This window comes from Protopterus annectens, chromosome 3.part1 (assembly GCF_019279795.1).
Source record: "Protopterus annectens isolate FY-2018-M chromosome 3.part1, PAN1.0, whole genome shotgun sequence".
Classification (NCBI taxonomy): domain Eukaryota; kingdom Metazoa; phylum Chordata; order Ceratodontiformes; family Protopteridae; genus Protopterus; species Protopterus annectens.
The window spans coordinates 1,376,506,049-1,376,531,405 of NC_056732.1; the positions used below are offsets into that span (position 1 = coordinate 1,376,506,049).

Sequence of the window (25,357 nt, forward strand, 5' to 3'; positions counted from 1 at the left end):
AGGTGGCTGGTCCTCCCAAAATCCTTCTCCGGAGGACTCAGTATTCCTTGAGGCATTTGTATCTGGCCTGTCTACCTCTTAGGTAACTTCGCCCACTGACAATTTCATTGACTTGATCTCAAAGCAGGTGTGAAAGGAACCCAATTCGGTTGACCCTATCCCCAAGAGACTGGATGTCTACTCTTCACTGACTTTTGCTTTCAGGACACTGAACTAATTGGCACATTTTACTAGATTGCAAAGAAATTTGATTAAGGAACTGTTTAACACTCTGTCAGGCACCACTACTGCTGAGACTCATTCTTCTGTGGCCTCACTGTTGGTGACCGTACAGTCCATTTCTAACTCATTCATGATACTTATCTCTCACACAGCTGAGGGTACTTCAAGGGCAGTGAGTTCAGGTATCTGTATTAAGAGGCATACCTGGATGCACTTGCGTGATTTTGCAGAGCCCTTCAAGTCCTCTTTCGTTAGTGCTTCTTTTGACAGAACTTCTTTATTAGGCCACAGAGTGAAGGATGCACACACTGTATGTGCAGTGCAAAAAGATGGAACGTTCATGGTTCATAGAAGTTCATAAATTTGTACTAGGCTAACTACCCTTGCGGGCCATTTTAAGCCTAGCCAATTACACCGTGCGAGAATCAAACCCTGCATCTTGTGTCTATAAGGTAAAAACTGTAACCAGTATGCCAGAGTTCCTCTCAGCTGTGGAAGTACATTTTTTGACCCTTCAAAGGACCTTTTCTAGGAATCATTGTGGAGGCTGAAAAATATTGCTCAAAAAATCCCAGGGGCCTTTCCAAGATCCATGTAGAGACAGTTCCCCCGGATGCAGAGGGTGAACTCAAAGGGAAGACTCTGCCTACGTGGCAGAGCTGTCTGCAAAACCAAGGGTCCAGAAATTACTTCTCTGATGGGCCCAATTTTCCCCCCACTGAAGGCAATTAGGAGACATGTATTCCTGCACCAGAGAGTCTGGCTAGATATCACAAAAGATACCTGGATGCAAATGATAATTTCCAGAGGTTATATAAATCCCTTTTCCCTTCCACCTCCATCCTCAAGAAAATTTCCTGATGTTCTACCCAATGAGAGGAAAGGAGCAGCACTATAAATACAAAACCTGCTAAAAAAAGAGTCACCCAAGAGGTCCCACCAGGCCAGATAGAATCTGGAACTTAATCAAGATTATTTTTAGTGCCAAAGAAAATGGGACTGAAGACCAGTTTTGGATCTCAGCAACTTGAACAAATCAATTTGACATACAAAGTTTCAGATGGTTATGATTCAGTCCATTTTGCCCTTTTTAAACAAGGATGACTGGGATGTGCACAGCAGACCTTCAAGATGTGTACAATCACATAAAAATGAACAGACAGTCCAGAATTTTACACTTCTGGCTGGGAGCCAATCTTTACCAATTCTGACTCCTGCCCTTTGGCCTCACCACAGCCTCCTGGGTGTTCACCAAATATATGGCAGTGGTAGCAGCTCACTTGAGATTGCAGGGATTCCAGGCGTTTTCATATATAGGTGACTGGCTCAACACCACCCTGACCAGGCATCTACTCATAAAAGTGAGAGATCAGGTACTCCAGACTTGCTTCCTTTTAGGAATCACCATAAATTACAGCAAATCGCAGTTAGAACCTTCTCAGATACTGGAATTTATAGGAACAGTTTTCAACTCGACATCAGTAACAGCTTCTCTTTCTCTGGCAAGAGTTCAAACTATCAGATTACAGGTCAGCAAAATAGTTCATAGTACAACAGTTTCAGCTTAGTTGATTCTTCAAGCCTTGGGGTCAATGTCAGCTGCCATAATTTTAATTCCTCTAACAAGATTTCATATGAGAATTCTTCAGTGGATGCTATCAACACAGTGGTCGATTCTTTACCAACGAATTTCAGCCCAAATAAGAATCACTCAGACATGCAAGAAGTACCTTTGGTGATGGATTTGATCAGATCAGGTTCTACAAGGCCATCCTTTTATTCTCCCTCAACCCAAGGCTATAGTCACCATGGATGCATTCCAGATTGGGTGTGGGGGGCACTTCCTGGGGGAAATAGTCCAAGGCACTTGGTCCCCCGAAGAGGTCAGTACGCATATCAATGTCCTGGAAATGAGAGCAGTGTTGTTAACATTGCAGGCCTTCAAGACTCTCTCCCTTTCGGGACAGTTGCAGTTCAGGCAGACACACTGTCACTAGTTTGGTACATCAACAAACAAGGGGGAACCAGGTCTTATCCCTTGTGTCAAGAAGCCCTCAGAGCATGGCAATGAGCGATTTCTTCCAAGCACTTCCTGATAGCAACCCACATTCCGGGGAAGTCCAACGTGATAGCAGACAAATTGAGCAGATCTATTCTACTACTTCATGAGTGGTCTCTCAACATGAAAATGATAGAAATGATTTTCAGACAGTGGGGCTAATCTATTTGCACCACCCCTAAACAACAAGTGCAGCAACTTCTTTGCCCTGAACCCTTCACCGGGGGAATCATTGAGGAATGCTGTACTCCATGGTTGGCACCCTGGTCTTCTCTATGCCTACCCTCTAATGCCCCCATTCCCAAATTCATACAGAAAGCTGCCCAGTTGAAGAGCAAAGTAATCGTCATTGCGCCTTACTGGTCTAGACAGATTTGGTTTCCTTTTCCATGGCCTCATCTACTTTACCCACTTTGGATTCTGGGTCCGACTGCAGATCTCCTGTCAAGCATAGTTCACCTGGGTATCTCAAACCTAAAGCTTGACAGCATGGTTTCTCCACTTTTGTTAATAACCAGAAAACATATGCTCTCATCCAGTTTGTCATATACTTTTGTCTTCATATAAAGCTTCCATGAGAAAACTGTACAGAAGTAAGTGGAAGAGATTTGTTATTTGGGCTCAAAAACATATAAACCCTTTTTCAGTTCCTGTACAAAGTGTTCTTGAGTTTTTAGTAACAATTTTCAACAAAGGATCTAGCTCCTCGACCATTAAAGTTCAGTTGGCAGCAATCTCTAACTTCAGTATTGGATTTGAGAATTCTTCCCTTGTTTCATTAAAGCTTTGTAAGGCCTTCTTAAGAGGCACTCTTCTGTTGAGACCACCTTATAAAGATCGTACTCCACCATGGGACTTGAATTTAGTACTACAAGCTTTAATTCATTCCCCCTTTGAACCAGCAGCAGAATGTGATCTTAAATTCCTGACTTGGAAAACAGTCATTCTGGAGGCCATTACCTTGGCTAAAAGAATTTCTGAGCTTCCTCAAGCATTGTTCTCTAAACCTCCCTAGTTGACTTTTCATAGTGATAGACCAACACTAGGAACCAACTGTTCTTTCCTTCTTAAGGTGGTGTCAGAATCCAACATCAACCAGTCCATTAATCTGCTTGTCTTTCTAAAATTTGAAAACAAAGGAGAGTATGTGTTGCATTTTTTTGATATTCATAGGCAATTATGTTTCTAATTACATAGAACAAAAGATATTAGAAAATCTGATCAACTGTTTGTTTCTTTTACTGAATCCAAAATTGGTAAATCAGTTTCAAAAGTAACTTTGGCAAGATGGCTTACCAACTGTATATCTTATGTCTGCATTAAATTGGGTATCTCAATACCAAAACCTTTAAGAGCCCACTCAACTAGTTACATGGCAACTTAGTACTTTTGCCTATGCATTCCATGGATGATATATGTGCAGCTGCAACTTGAACTAATCCTCATACCATTATTACTCATCACAAACTAGATCTGGTCTTGAGGGGAAAAGGAGCATTTGGTTCAACCATGCTTAGGAGTATCCTTCCTTAAAGTCCACCCAGGATTTCTCGTAGCTGGGGACTCTGTCCCAATTGTTGAGGGATCAGTGAAAATTGACATCAGATAAAAAATTTATGTAGTTACCATAACGTCCCATCTGTGTTGTCCATCTTCCTTTTTCCTCAACTCCCCGCCCACTAACCCCCATTCTTTGTCATGACAGACTTATGGAAAAATGAGAGTTCATAAGGGCACCAGTGTGCCTTCATTTGAGCTCCAGATAATGGCTTATTCTGTCAGAGATATTATTTTAATATTTCTTACTTTATGTCATCTAGTAAACAGGATCTCGGGTATGTTAGGGGTTCATGCATTGTGGGTATGGAGGAGCTCAAGAGCTTTTAGGCTACCACAAGCAATAGTAATGGCCAAGTCATATCCGAAGATTGGATCCGAACCCAATAGTTGAGGAAAAATGAAAATGGATAACACAGATGGAACATTATGATAAGTGCATAGCTTTTTTTTAGTATCACAGAAGATACCTAATCATACTTACACATTCATACAAACTGTCAGGCAAACACATCCATTACTTGCAGGGCCCCTCCCTGCTATGCATTTATGACTGAACCCAAACTCAGTCTAAGTACCAGACCCCTCCTGGGGCCTAAAGGTCAGTTTTTTGTGCTTTCTCCTATTAACCTGGTGAACTTGGGCATTCTGAGGCAGTGTAGCAACTGCACTGGCATGTATCATATGCTGTAATAAAACCTCACAATTGCAAGTGTAAACCTAGAACACAGAATGTATTCACCAAAATAATAAGTAATGTGCATACAATCCAAAGTTGCATTTACATCTCTGAAACCCACAGGAACTCTACAAAATGTAAGGTAAAAGCGCTTACTGAAATGGGTGCCCAGTATGTGTTAGAGAGATCCCTGCCGCAGTGTTCAGTGTAAGACAAAACAAATGAGCCTTGATTAGAACCATTTTCTTACTGAGTTCTTAACCTTAAAATTGAGTAGCATCATCTAAACACAGGTCTGCAGCATCCAGAGCTTCAGCTGCATGGTTTTAAACCCTTTTTGAGGTACTCCGGCTGCAAGTTAAATGTTTTTTCTGCAAAAAAAAGTTCTAAGCTTGTTTTCCACCTTTCCTGTTACTAGAGTAGTCCAGATACAGATTTGCTGTATCTAGGATTGTTTTGTAAGTTTCTGAGTTCCCCAGACCTTTCTGTGTTAGAGGGAAGCCTTCCAGCTCATCAGTAGGATTGGTAAGCACTAGGTAGCCTGTCTACCACAAGAGGAGTGGTTTCTGGCTCTGAAATTGTAGTTTATTGGCTGTTTGGGCAGTATTTCTATCCCTTTCAATTTACTGGTTTAAAAGCCCATGTTTGCACGGGTTTGCACTTGTTTAAGCTCTGTGGATCCTGTTTTGGCTTCCTGCAGACCACAAGAGTAACAGAAAGGAGACAAAGAGACTTTAAATGCCTCCATTTTGATTTTTTCTGATTATACTGCTTTCTGCACTTGATACAAGTTGTTTGTTTTTCATTTAACTGCATTTATTTTAACTGTATTTGCTTTAATATTGCTACACTCTCAAGTGTGCTAGCTTGCAATGTATTTAAAGTATATTACCTGTGCCAAAAAGTCTGCTCTTCAGTTTTTCCCTTAGATCTTGCGAGAACTCTTCTCTCTTGCACTTTAATTAGCTTATTTACCTAGCAGTTCATCAGGCTTTTTATAGCAATTATTGGAGCACATGTAAATGCTATCAGCACTAGACGTCCTGTAAGGAAACAGCTCCAGTACTTAGTAATGATGACCATCCCTCCTGGCATGTCTAAAGGTCAGTTTCTTGTGCTTTCTCCTATTAACCTGGTGAACTTGGGCATTCTGAGGCAGTGTAGCAACTGCCTCATGTACACAGACAACCTTGTCCTCTTACCTCCCAACACTCAGACTTGTGAGAGATGCGCTTATATCTCCAAATTGGAAGCCATGCACTCTCTAGCCAAGACCGGAATAACTGGGCCAGAGGCGAAGGTCAACACCTGCACCACACCACACCACATGGAACACATAGCCCTCCAGAACACCCATCATCACAGCCCTCACATAAAAACACAAACTACACACCCACCTTTGTGGAGGTTCTCAATAGAAATCAACCCAAACAGCAGAGACCTCCAAGGTAGAAATGCACTTGACCACTACAACACAGCACAAACCACAAGACACATAGCTCACCTACACAGTGTGCCTCTCAACCTAAGCCCCTAAGGCAAAACAGCTTGCCCAATACAATAATCATAGGTGACTCAATGAGGCACACTGATGTCCCACTCACTAGGTTGAATAAGGAAAAGGTAACAGTCAGCTGTCTGTCAAATGCCAGAATCCGACACATAACACATGCACTCAGGTCACTCCACAGCAAGTCCAAGTATATTGTCTTTGCCCATGTGGGTGTGAATGACCTGAAACGCACCTCCCTGGACTACATGAAAAGAGACATGGTGGAGCTCTCGGATTATGTGGCCCAGACAGGTATGATCCTAGCCCTGAGCAGCATCCTACCATCGCCCAGAATGATACTGCAATACAAACAGAAAACGGTTGACTTCAACAGTTGGCTAAATTTCTGATGTCATTCTAAGGGGATCCAGTATCTGTTTGCTTGAGATGACATGATTGACAGACCTCAATGCTTTGCCAGTGATAGGCTGCATCTCTCACCCCTGGGTTTCCGGTTACTGGCTAAGGCTCTTGCCACCCCTATAGTGTCTTTTTTAGGTGCTGTTCCAAAGATCAAATTACCACCGTAACAGCTATAAATAAATGCAGTCTGAGGGTCATGCTGCTCAACGCTAGAAGTCTAAATCTCAAGATGCACTCGCTTGAAGCACTCCTCAAAATGGATAACATCGACATTTGTGCTGTAACAGAGACCTGGTTTAAAGCAGCAGAAAGCACCACTGTGCTACCAGGCTATAATTCATTCCACACCTTTCGGCCCCAGAACATGGACCAAAGCTCCCAAAGTGGTGGTGTCTCCATATTCATAAAGGATATGCACACCTCCAGATTAGTAGCCCAGCATCACACATCTGAGATACTCCAAGTACAACTAACATTGGGTAAGACGCCGATTCAGGTCGTAGCCTGTTATAGGTCCCCAACCATGTCCCAACACTCTCACTTCACATTCCTAAGCGCCCTGGAAACTATTAAGGTCCAACCCAACACTCTCATACTAGGTGGCTTCAACTACCCCTCCATCAACTGGGAAAACTACTCATGCACCAATGCACTGGCCCAACGCTTCCTGGAATTCATCAATTCCAATGCCCTGGACCAGCTCATTCTTACCTCCACTAGAGGAAGCAACATCCTTGACCTGGTTATTACTAACATGGGCAGCCGTTGCTCTGTACCAGTAGTTGATTCCTCCCTGGTTAGATCCAGTCACAGACTAATCGCCATAGAAATCCACATCTCACCCACACCCCCAGCAAAGGTGTACACCAGGAAAAACCTCTCCAAAGTTGACTTTGGACTCATAGAAACAGAGGTGGCTAACTTCACGGCACCCATGCCAATGGAAAATAGATGCATGACTGCCGCATCATACACTAATGCACTGTACGAACATGTACATAAATGCATGGAACTAGCCATACCCAACAGAACCAAGACACTCTCTTCCAGAAAAGGAAGCCAAACTGGTGGTCCCTTGCCATTAATAAACTCTACACCAGAGGGAAAAAACTGTTGCAGAAAAAGGTGAAGTCCCAAGACTGGAAAAATTCCCTTATTAGCCTCAACAAAAAGTTGAGATCCCTCATCAAAACTCCTAAGTCAACTATGAAGGCAGAATTGCGGCAGCATTAAAACAATCACAAAGCCTTCTGTAGTTATATCAAGAATCTCCATGGCAATACCCAGATTTGCCCTAAGTTTCTGCACAATGGTACCTCCTATTCTGAGCCAACAGATATTGCCAACATAGTGGCCGACAGATTCAATGCCAACTTTACCCCCCCCCCCCCAAAGGACCAATCTCAATACTGGAAGAATGCCAGGCATCCAGCATTACTGCAGTACAGGTTAAAGCTGCATTGTCCAAGGTCAAGAACACAGCTTCCATGGGACCTGACAATATTCTTGGCTGTGTTCTACATGAATTACAAAGTGAATTGGCACCACATTGTGTTCCCTGTTCACTCTCAGCCTCACCTCAGGGTTTGTCCCTACCGAATGGCACACTGCTACAGTCATCCCTCTCCATAAAGGAGGAGAAACTACAGACCCTGGAAATTATCACTCCATTAGCCTGAGTCTGATATGTAAGGCTATGGAGTGCATCATCATGGATCCAATTAACAAGGATATAGGGAATCTCCAAACTCTAGATCCCACACAATTTGGTTTTGTGAAAGGTAGATTATGCCTGCTCAACTTGGTTGACTTCTTTGAGTCAGTCACTAGAGCTGTGGATAAAGGTAAAGCAGTTCATACAGCCTACCTCGATCTGGCCAAGGCCTTTGATACCATTCCTCACTGAGGAATTATTGATAAACTCACCAAACTAGGCATCAACCCCTATATCATTAGGAGGGTTGCAAATTGTCTCACAGAACCCACAGTGTGAAAGTAGCAGACTCCAAGTCAGACTGCCGACCTGTCACAATTGGAGTCCCACAAGGATTGGTCCTGGGTCCTCTCCTGTTTAGCATCTACGTCTCAGAAGTCCAGGGCAACACGGAGGGTCTCTGGCTAACCAAGTTCACAGACGACTGCAAGCTGGGAGCCATTATTAACTCCCAAAGTGATGCCGACATCCTACAGAAAGGGCTTACTGAGACCAATGACTGGTGTCAAAACCATGGCCTTAAGCTTAATGCCAAAAAATGTGTCATCATCCCCATTGGGAAAAACTCAGTTCCCACTAATTACCATATCGATGGGAGCCCACTGAACACTGACAGCGTTATATAACAGATCTGGTGACACATGCTGACAGCAACCTCTCCTTCGACCACCACATTGCCAATGTGGTCAGAAAGTCCTTCTCTGTGGCACATCTCATTACCAAGGGTTTTGCATCCAGGAAGAAAGAGGTCATCATTTCTCTCTACTCTTCCCTCATTAGACCAGTCATAGAGTATAATGCCCCATTTGGCATGTACCTCACTAGACGCCTGCAACAGCTGGAGAGGCTACAAAGTACCTCAGGAAGAAGATCCTAGGCCTTAAACACATGTCCTACGTGGACAGGCTCAAAAAACTCCAGCTATTATCTGTCTAATATCATCTACTAAGAGGTAAGAGGTGATCTCCGCTTGACTTACAAAGCCATGTCTGACCCAGCTCTGTTAGAAATGCTACATCTAAAGAAATCCCAATCCCTCCGTACCACAGAGACTGCCCATGCTCTGGAATAGACTTCCCATACATGTCAAGCAGAGGACCTCACTGGCCCTCTACAAGAGAAATCTTGATGATTGGATGGGAAATAGAAACTTCACCCCGGAGATCACTCCAGTGGGCTGTACTTGATAGAGGCTTGGGGAACTAACATGCCAAGGCACTTCTATGGGCTAGGCTTGTAAAGGCTCCAGGACCATTAGCTAGTACATAGCTATGAACCTATTTGTCATGGCACCAGCTGAAAAAGGAACACTTTTTAACACACAATGTCATGTAGTTTTTTCAGTTCAATACACAGACTTTGATGTCAAAGATTCTTGACGCAACACATTATTTTTTAGAATAGTATCAAGATATGGAATATCTCAAAATAGAGAAATTCAGCCATATGCACAAGTACAAGCCTTTTTATATTTTCTAAATAGAAAAAACACAAATTGGTTCATACTGAGTTCAGAGCTTTCCCAACTGTGATAAAACACACACGCACAATTCCAAGGCTAAAAGGAGTAAACGGATAAAAGGTATGCATATGGGAGGATGGCTTAAAACACATCTCATGCTATTATCTTTACATGGTTTATGTGTTTATTTTCAGCAGGCTTATCTCAGATGCATTCCATACAAGTATAAGGTACATAACCTTTGTTTATGTTTACATGATTAAAAGAAATGCTATCTATTTGCTAAGTTCTAATGAACTTTTAACAAAAGTCAAGCTACTTTTTCATATGGGAAAAGAAAACAATATGAAACTGGTGCAGTAGTTTTAAGCTAAAAGTATATTAAAGTAAGCATTAAAGTAATATATCCATTACAGAGCCATAAAAATGCTATAGTATAGTTGTATAAGTGAGATACCATATTTATAAATGTTTGAGTAGGATTACTATTGCAGTATAGTATCCCTTTCGTCATCAGCTCTCATGCAATTTTGGGCATCTGAGAACTGGCAAGGTACCAGTTCTCTCCCCCATCTGAAAGTCTATTATAGGTACCCCTAGTCTTGGATTCTCTGGGGAACCAGGTTTCTAGGGTTTGCCCAGTTTAGGCTGAGGGTGTGTATGTCAAAATGACTCTCTGCAAGTTTGGGGACCTGTGCTTGGGTCTGCCATATCTGAAGCTTCTTTGGCAAGAAAGAACCAAAGGTGGCATAGGCTGATATCTCCTTTATACTGGGAACATGCCATCATCACTGGGAAGGAGGGAGGAGTCAGGCTAGCTGAGGGGAAGGCTAAAACATTTTGTAAGTTGGACTGGAAGTTGGGCTTCACTTTCAGCCATGTTCCCAAAGGTTATGACTGCAACATTGATCCTCTTCAAACAAGCACTGTTATGTTAAGCCCTTAACACAGTTGTATTTTTATATTTATCTGTGGTTTGGTGTGATTTACTGGTTTTATAAAATCTGATTTGGTAAACTAGTTTCAGTGGGTGGCATTTGCCATAGTGTTTTGTGAGCTATGTATAGCATGCTTCAAGAAGACATATACAGGTTTGTCTACTTTGTTCCAGATACTGAGGGATTCATGGGATGATAGGAAGTTACTAGGCTATTGGCCGGCCCTGAGGCCCTTACAAGCCTAACTAATCCAATCGAGCATTCGGAGCCGGGTCAGACAGAACCGATATTGGTAGAACCCTTGGAGCCGAGGTTTGATCCTCCTCCCTTGGCTCCATCGACCTTGATCTCCTCGGTTCCGACCAAGGAATCTTGGGGCCGACAGTCCCTCGCCAGCTCCGGGGTGGAGAGTCGAACCGATACTTCGGTTCTGACTCTTCCACTTGGGGTTTTGGCGCAGGTGGCCTCGGCTCTGTCCTCTGGATTGGAGCGGAGGGTCTCTGTCCGAGGAGAGCTGCCGGTCTCTTCGGAGCTGACTGACTTCTTGGACTGGGATTCTGGTGCCTTCGATGCCATGAGGAAGGTCATGGCTGCCAAGACCACTACCTCCTCGGATCTGTCTTCCCCTTCCCCTAAGGGGCCTCGTTCTACCTCTTCCCCGCAGATCCCCACAAAGCGTCGAGATCCAGGGCCTCAGGTATCCCCATTGGGTGACCCCTCCTCTCCAGGAACTTCACCGGACGCCCCCACCAATGAAGTCCCTAGGAAGAGATTGTGCAAGAGGAGGCACTTGGTTTCCCCACAGGAATCTCTAACATCAGATACCGACTTGGAGGAATCAGAAGGGTCCCCACGGTCCCCCTCAGAAGATGCCTCCTTCGCAGACATATTGGAAATCTTAAGGCAGAGGGGTGATTGGCAGTCCCTTGCCCCGTCTGTTCTCCTGAAGGCCTTCGGATCTCAGTCATCCCCCTCCTGAGTTACGCCGCCCTTCGATGAGCTGATGGAACTGGTTGCTCGAAGGGCGTGGGAATCACCTGACTCAGTGGAACCGGTCCCACGCAGGCCCAATAAATTTATTACTTCCCTCACTGACAAGGCCTTTCTTACAAAAGGAGTCCCAGTTGATGCCATGGTGGTGGCGGCCACCAAGAAAAAGATGTCGGAAACCTCTTTGGCTGTCCATCCTCCTAATAGAGATTCTAGGACAATGGACAGATATGGGAAACGCATATTTAGTTCTGCGGCATTTTCCATGAGGTCGCTCAACTACCTGACACATTTTACCCGCCTTCAGCGAGATCTCCTAAAAGAGCTGGGACATGTTCTTCAGGGTAATACAGCTGATGCAGTCTCGGAAAAGGTGACTGCACAACTCAACGCCCTTAATTCAATAGTAAACTCATCCATGCGCCTCATTTCATATGTGGCCGATGGATCGAGTAGGGCAGCAGGTTCAGCGATAGTTCTTCGGAGGCAATCCTGGATGTGCCTTTGCTCCTTTGCAGAAACCTTTAAATCTCATTTGTCATTACCCCTTTTGACGGGTCAGCCTTGTTCGGACCCAAAGTTAAGGAGACACTTACTAGGTGTGAACAGGAAGGGACGACTCTGTCTGCCGTAGGGGTCCGTTTTTTTCCACTCCAACCAGACCATACCCCAAAGGGCAACAAAGTGGAAAAATGTGGTTCCGAAAACCTCAAGGAGCTTTCCAGAACACACGTACCGATACCCCCTCTAGAGGCAGAGGAGGGGGCAGAAATGGAAGACGCCGTCCAAACAGCAGAGGCGGTCCACAGAACCAGGCCGACAGGGATCAGTTCTCTGGTAAGCCCTATCAGCGTTCCTGAAAGGAAGCCCAGCTGTCCTACTCTGGAGGTAGTCGAGGGTCGCTTGGCTTTATACCCAGACACCTGGCTAAACATTACAACGGAATCTTGGGTAAAAAGTGTCATTGCCAGAGGTTATTACATCCCCTTTATAAAAACCCCACCTTTATGTACAAGGATCCCAGATGTACCACCCAGTCTGAGAAAATTAGCAGCAGTAGAAATCCAAAAGCTGCTGGACAAAAGAGTCATCCAGCCAGTCCCGGCGGACCAAATAGGATCCGGAACTTACTCAAGGTTCTTTTTAGTTCCAAAGAAAACAGGGGACTGGAGGCCCATACTAGACCTCAGCAAACTCAACTCCTTCGTCAAGAAGGAAAAGTTCCAGATGGTCACGCTGCAGTCGATTCTCCCGTTCCTGGCAACGGGCGATTGGATGTGCTCTATAGATCTCAAGGATGCTTACTACCACATCAAAATGGACAGATCATCCAGAGATCACCTGCGTTTCCGGCTGGGGGCCAGTCATTATCAATTCAGAGCCCTGCCCTTTGGTCTCACCACAGCCCCCAGGGTGTTCACCAAATGTATGGCAGTGGTCACGGCTCACCTGAGACGGTTGGGATTCCAGGTGTTCCCATATCTGGACGACTAGCTCCTCACCGCCACCTCCAGGCATCAACTAATCCTAGCAAGAGACTACACCATACACCTTTGCTCCCAGTTGGGTATTACCCTCAATTTCGAAAAATCTGCGCTATCGCCCTCGAAGCATATTACATTTATAGGGGCAGAACTAGACACCGTCAATGCAAGAATCAGGTTGCCCCAATCAAGAATCTCAACACTAAAAGACCAATTATCCAGGCTCTTAGCCCGCAACAAAGCTCCAGCATCCCAAATACTACAGCTTTTAGGCACAATGGCAGCCACTTTGATAGCAGTCCCGTTAGGCCGCATGCACATGCGAATTCTCCAATGGTTGCTTTTCGCGCAATGGTCATACCAGCAACTACCCATGTCACACGAGATCCGATTAACCAATCTTTGCAAGAAAGATCTCAGCTGGTGGTTGAACAGCGACCAAGTAATAATAGGACGTCCTTTCATTCTTCCCCAACCCACAGCCACAGTGACCACAGATGCTTCCCTGATAGGGTGGGGGGGGCTATTTCAGGGAAAGACTGTCCAAGGCACTTGTTCAGACATGGAAACGCACCTGCGTATAAACGTCCTAGAGCTGAGAACGGTGTTCTTAGCATTGCAACACTTTCACGACTCTCTTCCTCCAGGCACAATTGCTGTCCAGATGGACAACATGTCGGTTGTCTGGTACATCAACAAACAAGGGGGAACCAGATCGTACCCTTTATGCCGGGAGGCCCTAAGGATTTGGCAATGGGCTGTATCTACCGGATGCTTTCTGATAGCAACGCACATCCCGGGGACATCTAGCGTGATAGTGGACAAACTAAGCAGAGCCATGCTGTTGCCTCACGAGTGGTCTCTCAATCAACAAGTAGCGGAAAACATTTTCCGCAGATGGGGCCAGCCTTGCTGCGACCTATTTGCGTCTCCGATGAATGCCAAATGCTGCAGCTACTTTGCCCTTTATCCCCCACCGGGGAAAGAACTGAGGGATGCGCTCGTACACGATTGGCCCCCGGGTCTCCTATATGCTTTTCTGCCAATACCTCTAATTCCCAAATTCATGCAGAAAGCCAAAAGTCTGGGAAGGACTGTGATTTTAATAGCCCCGTCTTGGCCTCGGCAGATTTGGTTTCCCTTCCTGCGGAAATATCAACTGGAAGAACCATGGATCCTGGACCCAGTGCCGGATCTTCTGACTCATTCGTCAGAAGTTCTCTATCCCTCCCTCCTGTCCCTGCAACTGACAGCTTGGCTGCTCCGATTCCCACACTAGCCAGGTCACATGAGTTGTCTTCTGCGGTCCAACATATTATAGTTTCATCTCAGAAGCTTTCTACCAGGAAACTATATAACAGCAAATGGAAACGATTAGTTCACTGAGCTTCTCAACATGACACGGACCCTTGTGTAGCACCTATCCATATCATTTTAGACTTCTTGTCGTTGTCATTCCATGATGGCGCGGCTGCTGCCACCACCATTAGAGTTCAATTGGCTCCTATCTCAAACTTCCATGTAGGCTTCAACGGCTCTAACATCATGTCGCATAGGCTTTGTAAAGCATTTTTAAAAGGGGCCCATCATCTCAGGCCACCTATTAGGCATCCTGTCTACCCCTGGAGTTTGAATCTGGTTTTATCCCAACTGATGCTTGCCCCCTTTGAACTTGCTTCATCTTGTCATTTAAAGTTTTTGTCTTGGAACACCTTATTCCTGGTAGCCATTATGTCTGCACGCAGGGTCTCCGAACTTCAAGCCTTGTCCTTCAAACCCCCATATTTGATTTTTCATCCTGATAGGGTGTCCCTCAGGACAAATCCTACCTTTCTTCCCAAGATCTCTTTGGAAAGTAATTTGAATCAATCCATTGAGCTCCCAACCTTCTTCAAACACCATACCAACAAACTGAAATATATGTTACACAAGCTTGAAGTACATAGACAACTGAGGTTCTATGTTGATAGAACAAAGGATTTCAGACAATCGGATCAACTCTTCGTGTCTTATGCAGAAAATAAAAAAGGTGTCTCAGTATCAAAAATCACATTATCCAAGTGGCTCTCTGATTGCATCAGATTAATTTATGCTTCTATTAATCAGCCATTAGAAACCAACGTCAAAGCCCATCATTGGCTCATGTAGCTCATTTACCTTTAGATACCATCTGTGCAGCTACCACGTGGTCAAAACCTCACACATTTATCACTCATTACAAAGTGGGTAAGACCTTCAGGGACAGGGCTACGTTTGGTTCCACTGTGCTCAGGAATGTTCTCTCGTGTGCCACCCAGGGTTAGGATGCTTGGGATGCTACCCACGTGTATGAACAAAACGGCGAGATAGAACAACTTCACATAAAGAAGTTATGTCCTTACCATAACGTTCCATGTGAGTTGTTCATCTCACCTTTTGTTCTTACATTCCCGCCCACCTTCCCCCTCCAGTCAAGGAGATGGTTGCCTTGGAGGATTGGTTCAGTTGTCAGTCTGTTTCATACATTCCTACTCTTCTTGTTTCCTTCCACTCTTATAGTTATCTAAGCAGGTAGACTACATAGTCTTATTCTGTCGGTAGGCTGTCTTCGTTGCAGCATACTAGATCTGGGGATGTACAGTAGAGCATCATGGGATATACACTAGGTCTCGAGCTTCTCTGAGAGTCTGAGCTTGAAAAGCGGCCGATTTGGAGCCAAGGGATCGGTTTCGACCCACGTGTAAGAACAAAAGGCGAGATGAACAACTCACATGGAACGTTATGGTAAGGACATAACTTCTTTTTTTCGAGTTTCAAAACCGAAGTCTTCATCTAAGCTAAGTACCCCGTTGGGGAAACCTTTTCTTGCTCTAAACCGATGTCAGTAAAAGTCAATAATTGTATTTCTTGTGGAAAGCAAATACCTCATAAAGATTTTCATTCATATTGCATTCCTTGCTTAGGCCCTGACCACGACATACCTTGCTGTCGGTTTTGTGCCTTATTTAAACAATGAACTATTTGTCGTCAGTTTATTTACGCTTCTAAATATTTGGTACTCGGTTCAATTATCCAGATATGGCTTTGGTAAGCCACCCGACTGCCGACATTCCGAAAAAACACAAAGATAAAGACAGACTGCATAGGTCCAAAGCTGCCGATAACGCTTCTCCTAAGCTAGTCTCCAGTTCGCCGGTACTCAGTGTGGCGCTTTCACAGCCCCTGATACCTACTACTTCAGATTTGCAGGCCTCTACTGAGACTCATTCGGAGTCCGGTATGCCACGAGATGCTTCAATTGTGGATGGGTCCGGAGCCGCTGTGCAGGCACCGGCTTCTGAGGGTGTGTTCAGGCCTACTGACTTGCATATTAAACCGACGCCATCTTCTTCAAGGCCTAAAACTGGATCCATACCTAGAAAACCGATGCCCAAACCGCATGGTCAGGCCTCTATGCCTAAAAAACAAATGATAAGAATGGTTGAAGACCTTATTACTTTAATCAGGGGAAGCCACCCTTCCCGCTCTAAGAGACCTAGGACTAAGTTTGCTTATGATTCTTCTGATTAGGATTTTGAAATTTCTGTTTTCTCTGATGACCAGGACTTACCCTTATCTACCTATGAGGATTCTGATGAAGATGACTCTATTCCCTAAGCTTCCCCTCCAGAGGATTTCTCTTTTGGTGAAACATTGCATACTCTTAGGGAGCATTCTTGCTGGGAAAGCCAGGATTACTCTGACTCTAAAAAGAGGCTTAGGGATTTCTTACTCCTGTCCCAACACAGGCCTTTAGCTATCCCTCCTGTACTGGACATTGTTGATGATGCCTTTTCAGAATCTAGCTTGGCCCCTGACTCTTCACCTCCTGCTCCCAGAAAACCTGATATATATTACAGAGTTCCTGACTCTCACAAGTTCCTATTTAAAAATCCTACTGCGGATCCTGAGACCATTTCACAGGGACCCAAAGGCATTAAGGCTACTACTGCCAAAAATCCTACCCCCTCTGATAGAGATTCCAGGGTGCTGGATAGATGGGGTAAGAAGGTATACACTTCTGCAACCTTAGCCATTAGGGCCTTAAAATGCCAGTTTCATATGTTAAAATATCAGCAGCATATTATTGGATTGCTTAAACAGAAAATGATGTTGATTCCTGACTGTGCTGAAAATAAAATATTTACAGGATTTAATGCATTCTGCTGAACAAGTTGGAAAACATACTTTGCATTGTGGTTTTGATTCACTAAAAGGCATCTTGCAGGGCTGCTGTCACTGGGTCTGTACTTAGAAGGCATGCTTGGCCCAAGGAGCAATCTTTGCCAGATCATGTTAAAGCTAAATTCCTGGATGCTCCCTTAAACCAAACAAACAAACCAAGTTTGGCAACAAAGCAGAAGAAGTACTTAAAAAGATGGAGGAAAAAGCTAAATCTATGCAAACTGTTAAAGATTTCCTGCAAGTACAGCCTCCCAGATTTAGTAGGCATTGGCCCTCTAAAAATTGGTCCTTTCCTGCCTCTTCCAGGCCTTCTCAGTCCAAACCCAGAACCAACAGAACACCCAGGCATCAGTCCCAAGGTACTCACAGGGCTAAGCAGTGGGGGGCTCCCACTTCAAAAACATGGAGTGGTAAGACTCCCCCCTATGGTAAACTGTCTCAATGACTTAACTTTAAATCTTCCCAGCCCTGCACAACTGACTGTTCCCTTAGGGGGAAAGATTGCCCGTCAGGCAAAAAATTGGGAACTCATTACCCGAGACAAATGGGTTTTAAATATAGTTTCCCAAGGATACAGATTCCACTTTCACTCCTTACCAACCCCAAACGGTTGGCCAGACCTTCCCTCAAATCAGTGGGCAGAGGCTCAATAGCAAATTCTCTCTCTTAAGCATCAGGGCTATTCAACCTGTTCCAAAAGTGGAAAGGGGACAAGGTTTCTACTCAAGACTTTTCCTGGTGCTCAGAAAAGACAAGTCCTGGTGTCCTATACTGGACCTCTCTATCCTAAACACATTTTTGGTGATCCCAAAATTCAAGATGCTAACTCTTCACCAGCTGCTTCCTATGCTAGGCAAGGATGCCTGATTGGCAGCACTGGATTTAGAGGAAGCCTACCTGCACATCCCAATAAGGGAATCCTGCAGAAGATACCTACGCTTCAAAGCAGGCTACATGAATCATCAGTTCTCTGCACTGCCCTTTGGCTTATGTACTGCGCCCAGGGTAGTCACAAAGTGCCTAGCATCAGTCAATGCATTTTGCAGACAAAGAAATATCCAAATATATCCATACCTGGATGATTGTCTAATTCAGGCAGAAAGCCAGGGCATACAATTGAATCATCTGGCATTTGTACAGAAATTGCTAACTTCTCTAGGGCACACCATAAACGAAAAGAAATCACATCTGGTACCCTGCCAACAAATTGTATTCCTGGGAGCAAGCTTGAACACAGCTTCTCAGATGGCTTTTCTCACGCCAGAAAAACAAGTTCATTTGACAACCTACTTCAAACTACTGGCCACAAGGACCCAGCTGTCTGCAAGGAAAATACTGCAAGCCATGGGGTTCTTGGCCTCGTGCATTCTACTAATTCCATATGCAAGACTGCGTATGAGGAAACTAAAATGGTATCTAAAAAGCCTATGGTGTCAACATTCTCAGGATCTAGAAGCAATGATTCCTATCATTCCTTGTTTACATATAGAGTTCCTTTGGTGGCAGACGCCTGTCACCAAAACAAGGGACTGCCATTCACTCTACCCCCTGCTGCCCAAACCCTAGCAACCGATGCATCAGACTATGCATGGGGGGCTCACTTGGCAGGGAAGTGCATTCAGGGCAAATGGAACCCAACTCAAATGCACCTGCACATCATTCAAAAAGAAATGTTAGCTGTACAGAATGCTCTGACAGCCTTCAAGGACCACATTATTCCAGGGCAATTAATGGTAAAGACGGACAACACCACTGTTATGTGGTACATAAACAAGCAGGGGGGAACCCACTCATACCCTCTCTGCAGACTAGCCATGGCTCTGTGGAACACAGCCTTGAGCTACCAAGTGCACCTACAGGCTCAACTCCTGCCAGGAAAGCCAAGCACACTGGCAGACGACCTAAGCAGAAATCTCATGGACCCACATGAATGGAAACTTGAACCAAAGATATTCAACATGTTGAGAATCAAATGGGGGAGCCCAGATATAGACCTGTTTGCCTCCCCCCAGAACTACCAATTGGAAAAATTCTGCACAAGGACTCCCCATAAACAAGCTTGGAAAGTGGATGCCCTGTCCTTCACCTGGAAAAATTTATCAGTTTGTCTTTCCCCCTCTGTCTCTCCTCTACAAGGTACTACTAAAGATCAAACAGGACAAACCAAGGATGATACTGATTGCACCAGACTGGCCACACCAACACTGGTACCCCCTTTTGCGCAGTGTGTCACTGCTGGCACCATGGCACCTGCCTCAGACCCCTGCCCTGCTGTCCCAGCAGGAGGGCCAGATTCTGCAACCGCAGCTTCAAACCCTGAACCTGGCAGCCTGGCTAATTACCTAATCTCTCCATTACCATCCCTCAGTAAGCAAGTGTTGGATGTTATTCTGGAGGCAAGGAGGCCTAGTACTAGAAAATCTTATGCTGAAAAATGGAAAAGATTCTGTTTCTGGAACCGAGCTCAGGGGATGGGCACAGCAGCGCCCAATTTACCTCAGATTCTTCAATACTTAACTGAGATGCTGCACAACGGCCTTTCCTTTTCCTCTATCAAAATTCATGCCTCAGACTTTTCAGCTCATTACAACACAGAACCACCCCTCTTCTCTCATCCACTGCTGAAACAGTTCCTCAGAGGGACGAAAAACTTTAGACCACCCAGGAGAGTCCCTACTCCAGCCTGGGACCTTAACTTTGTATTGGAAAAACTCACTCTACCTCCTTTTGAGCCAGCTGCAAATGCAGAGTTGAAATTCCTTTCTTGGAAAACAGCCTTCCTTTTAGCCATCACTTCAGCAAGTAGGGTGTCTGAATTACAGGCCCTCATGGCAGTGGAGCCTTTCATCATTTTTCATGCGGACAGGGTGTTCCACAGGACCAATCCCTCCTTCATGCCCAAGGTGGTATCCAGTGTGGCCCTTAATTAGTACATTCATTTGCTAACCTTCTTTTCTGATCCACAGAACAAAGGGGAGTGAATACTGCACTCCTTAGATGTGAACAGACAACTTAGATTTTATTTGGACAGGACTAAACCTCTCAGGAAATCTGAACAACTGCTGGTTGCATTTGCTGCCGGAGCAGAGGGGAAGGCCATTTCAAAGCAAACCATTTCTAAATGGATAGGTCATTGCATTCATTTCTGCTATAAGCACCATGGAAATCCTACCATACAGGGGATTAGACCACATTCAACCAGGGCTGCATCTACCTGTACAGCCTTTCTCAGAGGTGTCCCTACCAGGGACATCCTAGAAGCTGCTACCTGGAGTTCTGTACATACCTTCACCAAGCATTACCATTTGCCAATTTTCTCTAAATGCAGAGCTGGCTTTTCCACTGCAGTCTTGCAGGGCCTTATAGCTGGTCCTAATGCTATCTAATTTCCTCTTCCATCCTTAGTTTTGTGAATCTACCGAAATGTGATGACTGCAACAGTGAAACACAAAGAACATAGTACAGTTGTGTACACTTACCATAAATGTAGATGTTCAAGTGTATTCACTGTTGCAGTCCTAGTTGCCTCTATTCTTGCTTACTGTATTTAAAGCTTTTTGGTGTATTTGCTTTTTTGTTGGAGGTGTAACCTTGTATATATAATTGCTTCCCACTATGGGGGCACCTGACATCTGGGGCAAGAAAAACTGATGTAATGGTGTCGGTTGCATGCTTTATACCCCTGACTACCTGACGTCATGGAAGATGAGACAGCAACCGTAGACTCTGTTAATCAGGCCGACTGAGGGCTACTGCAAGCAGATAACCCAAATGTGATGACTGCAACAGTGAATACACTCGAACATCTAAATTTATGGTAAGTGTACACAACTGTACTTTTTTTCAAATGAGAGACTCCTTAGTAATGCTCCTTTTGTGGGTGCTACTGTTATCACATTCCCTTAGTGCTACCATAAGCTGTGAGAAGTTCCTGCTGTTTCCATAGAGCAGAACTAGATACCACCACTTTTGTTTGTGTCTGTTCTTGATGAGGGTCCAGGAAGTCATAGCTTTTGCATCCAGTTTGTGAAGGCAGAGGAGTGTTGAGTCCATACCCTTCTTCTCCTTTAGAGCTTGACGGCAGCTATAATTTTTAGTGCCTACTGATCCGTGTTAGGAAGTGTCATTCATTACACATTGGTATGTTAGTGGCTGCAGATTATCACATCCTCACAGATAGATTCTTGACGCTGAACCCCTTAACTGGCTTCTAGATCAGTGACCTGTTCCCAGTAGGGTTTCCTTTTTTTTTACCACTGAAACTGTAATAGATTTGGGTAATGGTTGCCTTGTTTGTGGTTTGAGGAACCAGTGTGGAGTTCTTTCAATTGCAGAGCAAGTGAAGCTTCCAGAAGAGGTTGCATATAAAACTGCTGTGTAGACTGTGATGTTTCATGCCTTACAAGCTTTAGACAGAAAGCTGAGATCCAAACTCTTAATGTCCATGTTCTATAAATCGGCCTTGGTATAGTATATAAGTAAATAAGTGGATATAATTTGCATTCTTTCTCCCTGTGTTGAAATGTGAGGTGGGTCCAGAAGTGGGTTGCTGGCCATGTTGTTACCCTGCTTGTCATTTACATGATCGATTTTACTCATTCATAGTGCCAGTCTTTTCCTGGAATTTGTGTTGAGAGGTATCTGACTGCCTGGTAAAGATCTTCCATGAGTAGAGTATGTCTATTTGCCACAAGGTGTAATATATTTATCCCTAGTTCTTCTCATGTCAGCAGATGGAGCTAAGTTTGCGTTGCCTTCTTACTTAAGTAATTGGAGAGAGCTGCATATTAGTGATGCTGTAGTCAAAGGCATTGACTAAATGCAGGTTGCGTGCCTTGCATATTAGTTTGGCTGTCTGATTTCGGGGAATCTGAACAGACATGAAGTCTATTTTGCATTTCTTTAGATTTAACTGTTTTATTTTATTTAAATATATAATTTTCATTATGACTCTTTATGTATGAATTGTATTATTGTTATTCCAACAATGCATGACTTGCCTTGACATTAAAATGCAAGAAGGTGGGGGTAGAGTGGCTGAACACTGATGTATGTTTTCCTATACCTTTTACACATTTAGGAGGACACCACTGGATTCTGAGCATATCTTGTTCTGATTTCCTTATATTACAAACAGGGTGCCACAAACCAGTATACTCAGTAGGAGCAAGGTTTACCAATAATTCACGAAGTGACATTTGCAAAAGCTTGTTTGTGCCTTCCAGTTGAATTTTTTAAGGGCTGGCTGTGCATTAGTTCTAAGTTTTTGATGTTAAAAGATGTGCTGGCATCCTCAGAAAAATGCATTATTTTCTGTTTTTAGGGATCACATCATCAATAATGCAAGGTCGTGCAGGTGCAATCCAGGCAGCTGTTTCCCTGGAACTCAGCAGTGATGTCATCACCAGTTTTGACATTGCAGTGGAAGGCTTAAATGGACAGCTTCCCAACTTGGACCTGGTTAACCTGTTCTCTGCTTTCTGCCAAAGGAATGGAATGTTGTGTACTATTCAAGGAAAGGTAAACAGTAAGAAGTCTGCAATATTTAGTTGCATAGACCTTTTCTTTTTTCAGGAGGTGATGAAACTCTAGTTGTTCATTGCAAGGATCATTGCTACAGGGCATTTATAAAATGAATGGTTTGTAACCACAGGTAGATCTCAGTCTTCTTGCTAGACTTGTGAAGAAATTGAACATCCATGGGTTAGGGCTTGATGTTACTTTTTACACTGTGCCTTCAAACAGCATACTTTGTGCCATCTTCATTTCTCTTGTGCCACTGAAGTGAACGGTCATCTGTTTCATCCGGACTGTATTATATTGCTTTTTTTTCTTGACCTTTTGAGTTGCTTTACATTTTCAACATTTTCAGTGATCATTTTGTTTATCTTCTGTGATTGTTTTCAGTTGCCCCTGAGACAAATTACCAAATGTTCCTGTGGAAGACAGATTCCCCCACTAAGGATTACCACTTACATTGTCCTTTTTTTTTAACCTAGGCAAGGGACACAGTATTGTAAACTGTGATTGCGTTAAGGCTTTTAATAAATAGAAATTTGCTGAGGCGAAACAGATACTTCAGGGCTTATACTGAATATTGTATATAAGCAACTTTGACCTAAACAACACCTGCTGCATTATTTATAGGTGAAATGTCCATCATTGTCAGGTTGCTTCCAGAGAAAGTTAAATTCAGGGAGTCTCCAGGACACCACATGAAACATCACAAAGTGGAGAGATCCAAGAGAACTGATATTGGAGAGCATGCTGGATGAGTGCTTGAGATTATAGTGACCTGACCAGGGATCTTGCCAGGCCTGAGCTACCTCATACAGTCAAAGCCGCAGCTCATCCACCCTTAATACAGAAGATAGTTATAATGAATTCTCCCCTGGTCACAGCCCATGATGTTATGTGTTTCACTGTTGCAGTCATTACATTTGTGTAATCTGCAGGCAGGTTGCCATCAGTCGGCCTGATTAACAAAGTCTTGGGTCCTGCGTCGGTTGCTGTCCCTTCTTCCATGACGTCAGGTTGTCCGGGGTATATAACATGCAGCCGACACCGTTACATCAGTCTTTCATGCTGTGCGGTGCCCGAAGCAGAAGCAGTTCACAAGTGCCAGTTGGCCGACTCCTGAAATTTTTGTTTTCGAGTTTCAGAACCGAAGTCTTCAACTTAAAGCTAAGTACCCCGTTGGGGAAACTTTTTCTTGCTCCTTACTGATGTCAGCAAAAGTTAATAATTGCATTACTTGTGGAAAGCAAATACCTCATAAAGATTTTCATTTGTACTGTATTCCTTGCCTAGGCCCTGACCACGACGTACCTTGCTGTCGGTTTTGTGCTTTAATTAATCAGCTCACTATCCGTCGTCAGTACATTTTTACCGCTAAATATTTCAGTTCTCGGTTTAATTATCCAGAAATGACATCGGTTAGCCATCCGACTACCGGAATTCCAAAAAAAAAAACACAAAGAAAAATACAGAGACAGGCTGTCGAGGTCCAAACTGCCGACGACGCTTCTCCTAAGCCAGTTCGCTGGTACTCAGTGAGGTGCTTTCACAGCCCCTGATACCCACTACTTCTGACTCGCAGGCCTCTACTGAAACCCATTCAGAGTCTGGTATGCCGCGAGATGCTTCACCTATGGAACCCGCAGATGTGTCTACCTTGGATGGGTCCGGAACCGCTGTGCAGGCACCGGCTTCTGAGGGTGAATTGAGGCCTACAGACCCCCTTCTAAGAGACTTAGGGCTGAGCTTGACTATGAATCTTCTGATCAGGACTCTGTTTCTTCTAATTCTTCCAATGACCTGGATTTGTCCATACCTACTTATGAGGATTCTGATGCAGAGGATTCCATTCTCTCTGCTTCCACCCTTGAGGACTTTTCTTTTGGGGAAACTTTACATATCTTAAGAGAGCATTTCCACTGGGAAAGTCAGGAATTTTCTGAATCTAAAAAGAGGCTTAAGGATTTCCTCCTCCTACCTCAGCGTAGGCCTTTGGCTATACCTCCTGTACTAGACATTGTTGATTATGTGTTTTCGGAATCCAGTGTGGCCCATGATTCCCTGCCTCCGGTTCCTAGTAAACCTGACAGATACTACAGGGTTTCTGAGTCCCACAAGTTCCTTTTCAAAAATCCTGTTGCGGATCCAGAAACCATTTCTCAGGGGCCCAAGGGCATTAAGGCTTCTACTGCTAAAAATCCTACCCCTTCTGTTAGAGACTCCAGGGCGCTGGATAGATGGGGAAAAAAGGTTTATACTTCTGCAACCTTGGCAATCAGGGCTTTAAACTGACAATTTCATATGCTAAAATATCAACAGCATATTATGGGACTGCTTAAATAGAAAATGATGTTGATTTCTGACTGTGTGGAAAATAAAGATTTACAGGATTTATTGCATTCTGTTGAACAAGTTGGCAAACATACTTTGCAATGTGGTTTTGATTCTTTAGAGGCCTGTTGCAGGGCTGCTGTTACTGGGTCTGTGCTTAGAAGGCATGCTTGGCTTAAGGAGCAATCTCTGCCTGATCATGTTAAAGCAAAATTGTTGGATGCTCCTTTAAATCAGGACCGCCTGTTTGGCAATAAGGCTGAAGAAGTTCTAAAAAAGATGGAAG

The 25,357-nt window shown here is 44.2% G+C and overlaps 1 protein-coding gene across 1 annotated transcript in view; it reads left to right on the forward strand.

Moving 5' to 3' along the window:
• Window positions 1-25,357, forward strand: part of GPAA1 (glycosylphosphatidylinositol anchor attachment 1) — a 1,710,146-nt gene that overhangs the window by 1,218,708 nt on the left and 466,081 nt on the right. Inside the window, exon 7 of the mRNA XM_044067413.1 lies at window positions 22,547-22,743. Within this exon, the coding sequence (XP_043923348.1) occupies window positions 22,547-22,743 (197 nt within the window). The remainder of the gene's footprint in view (window positions 1-22,546; window positions 22,744-25,357) is intronic.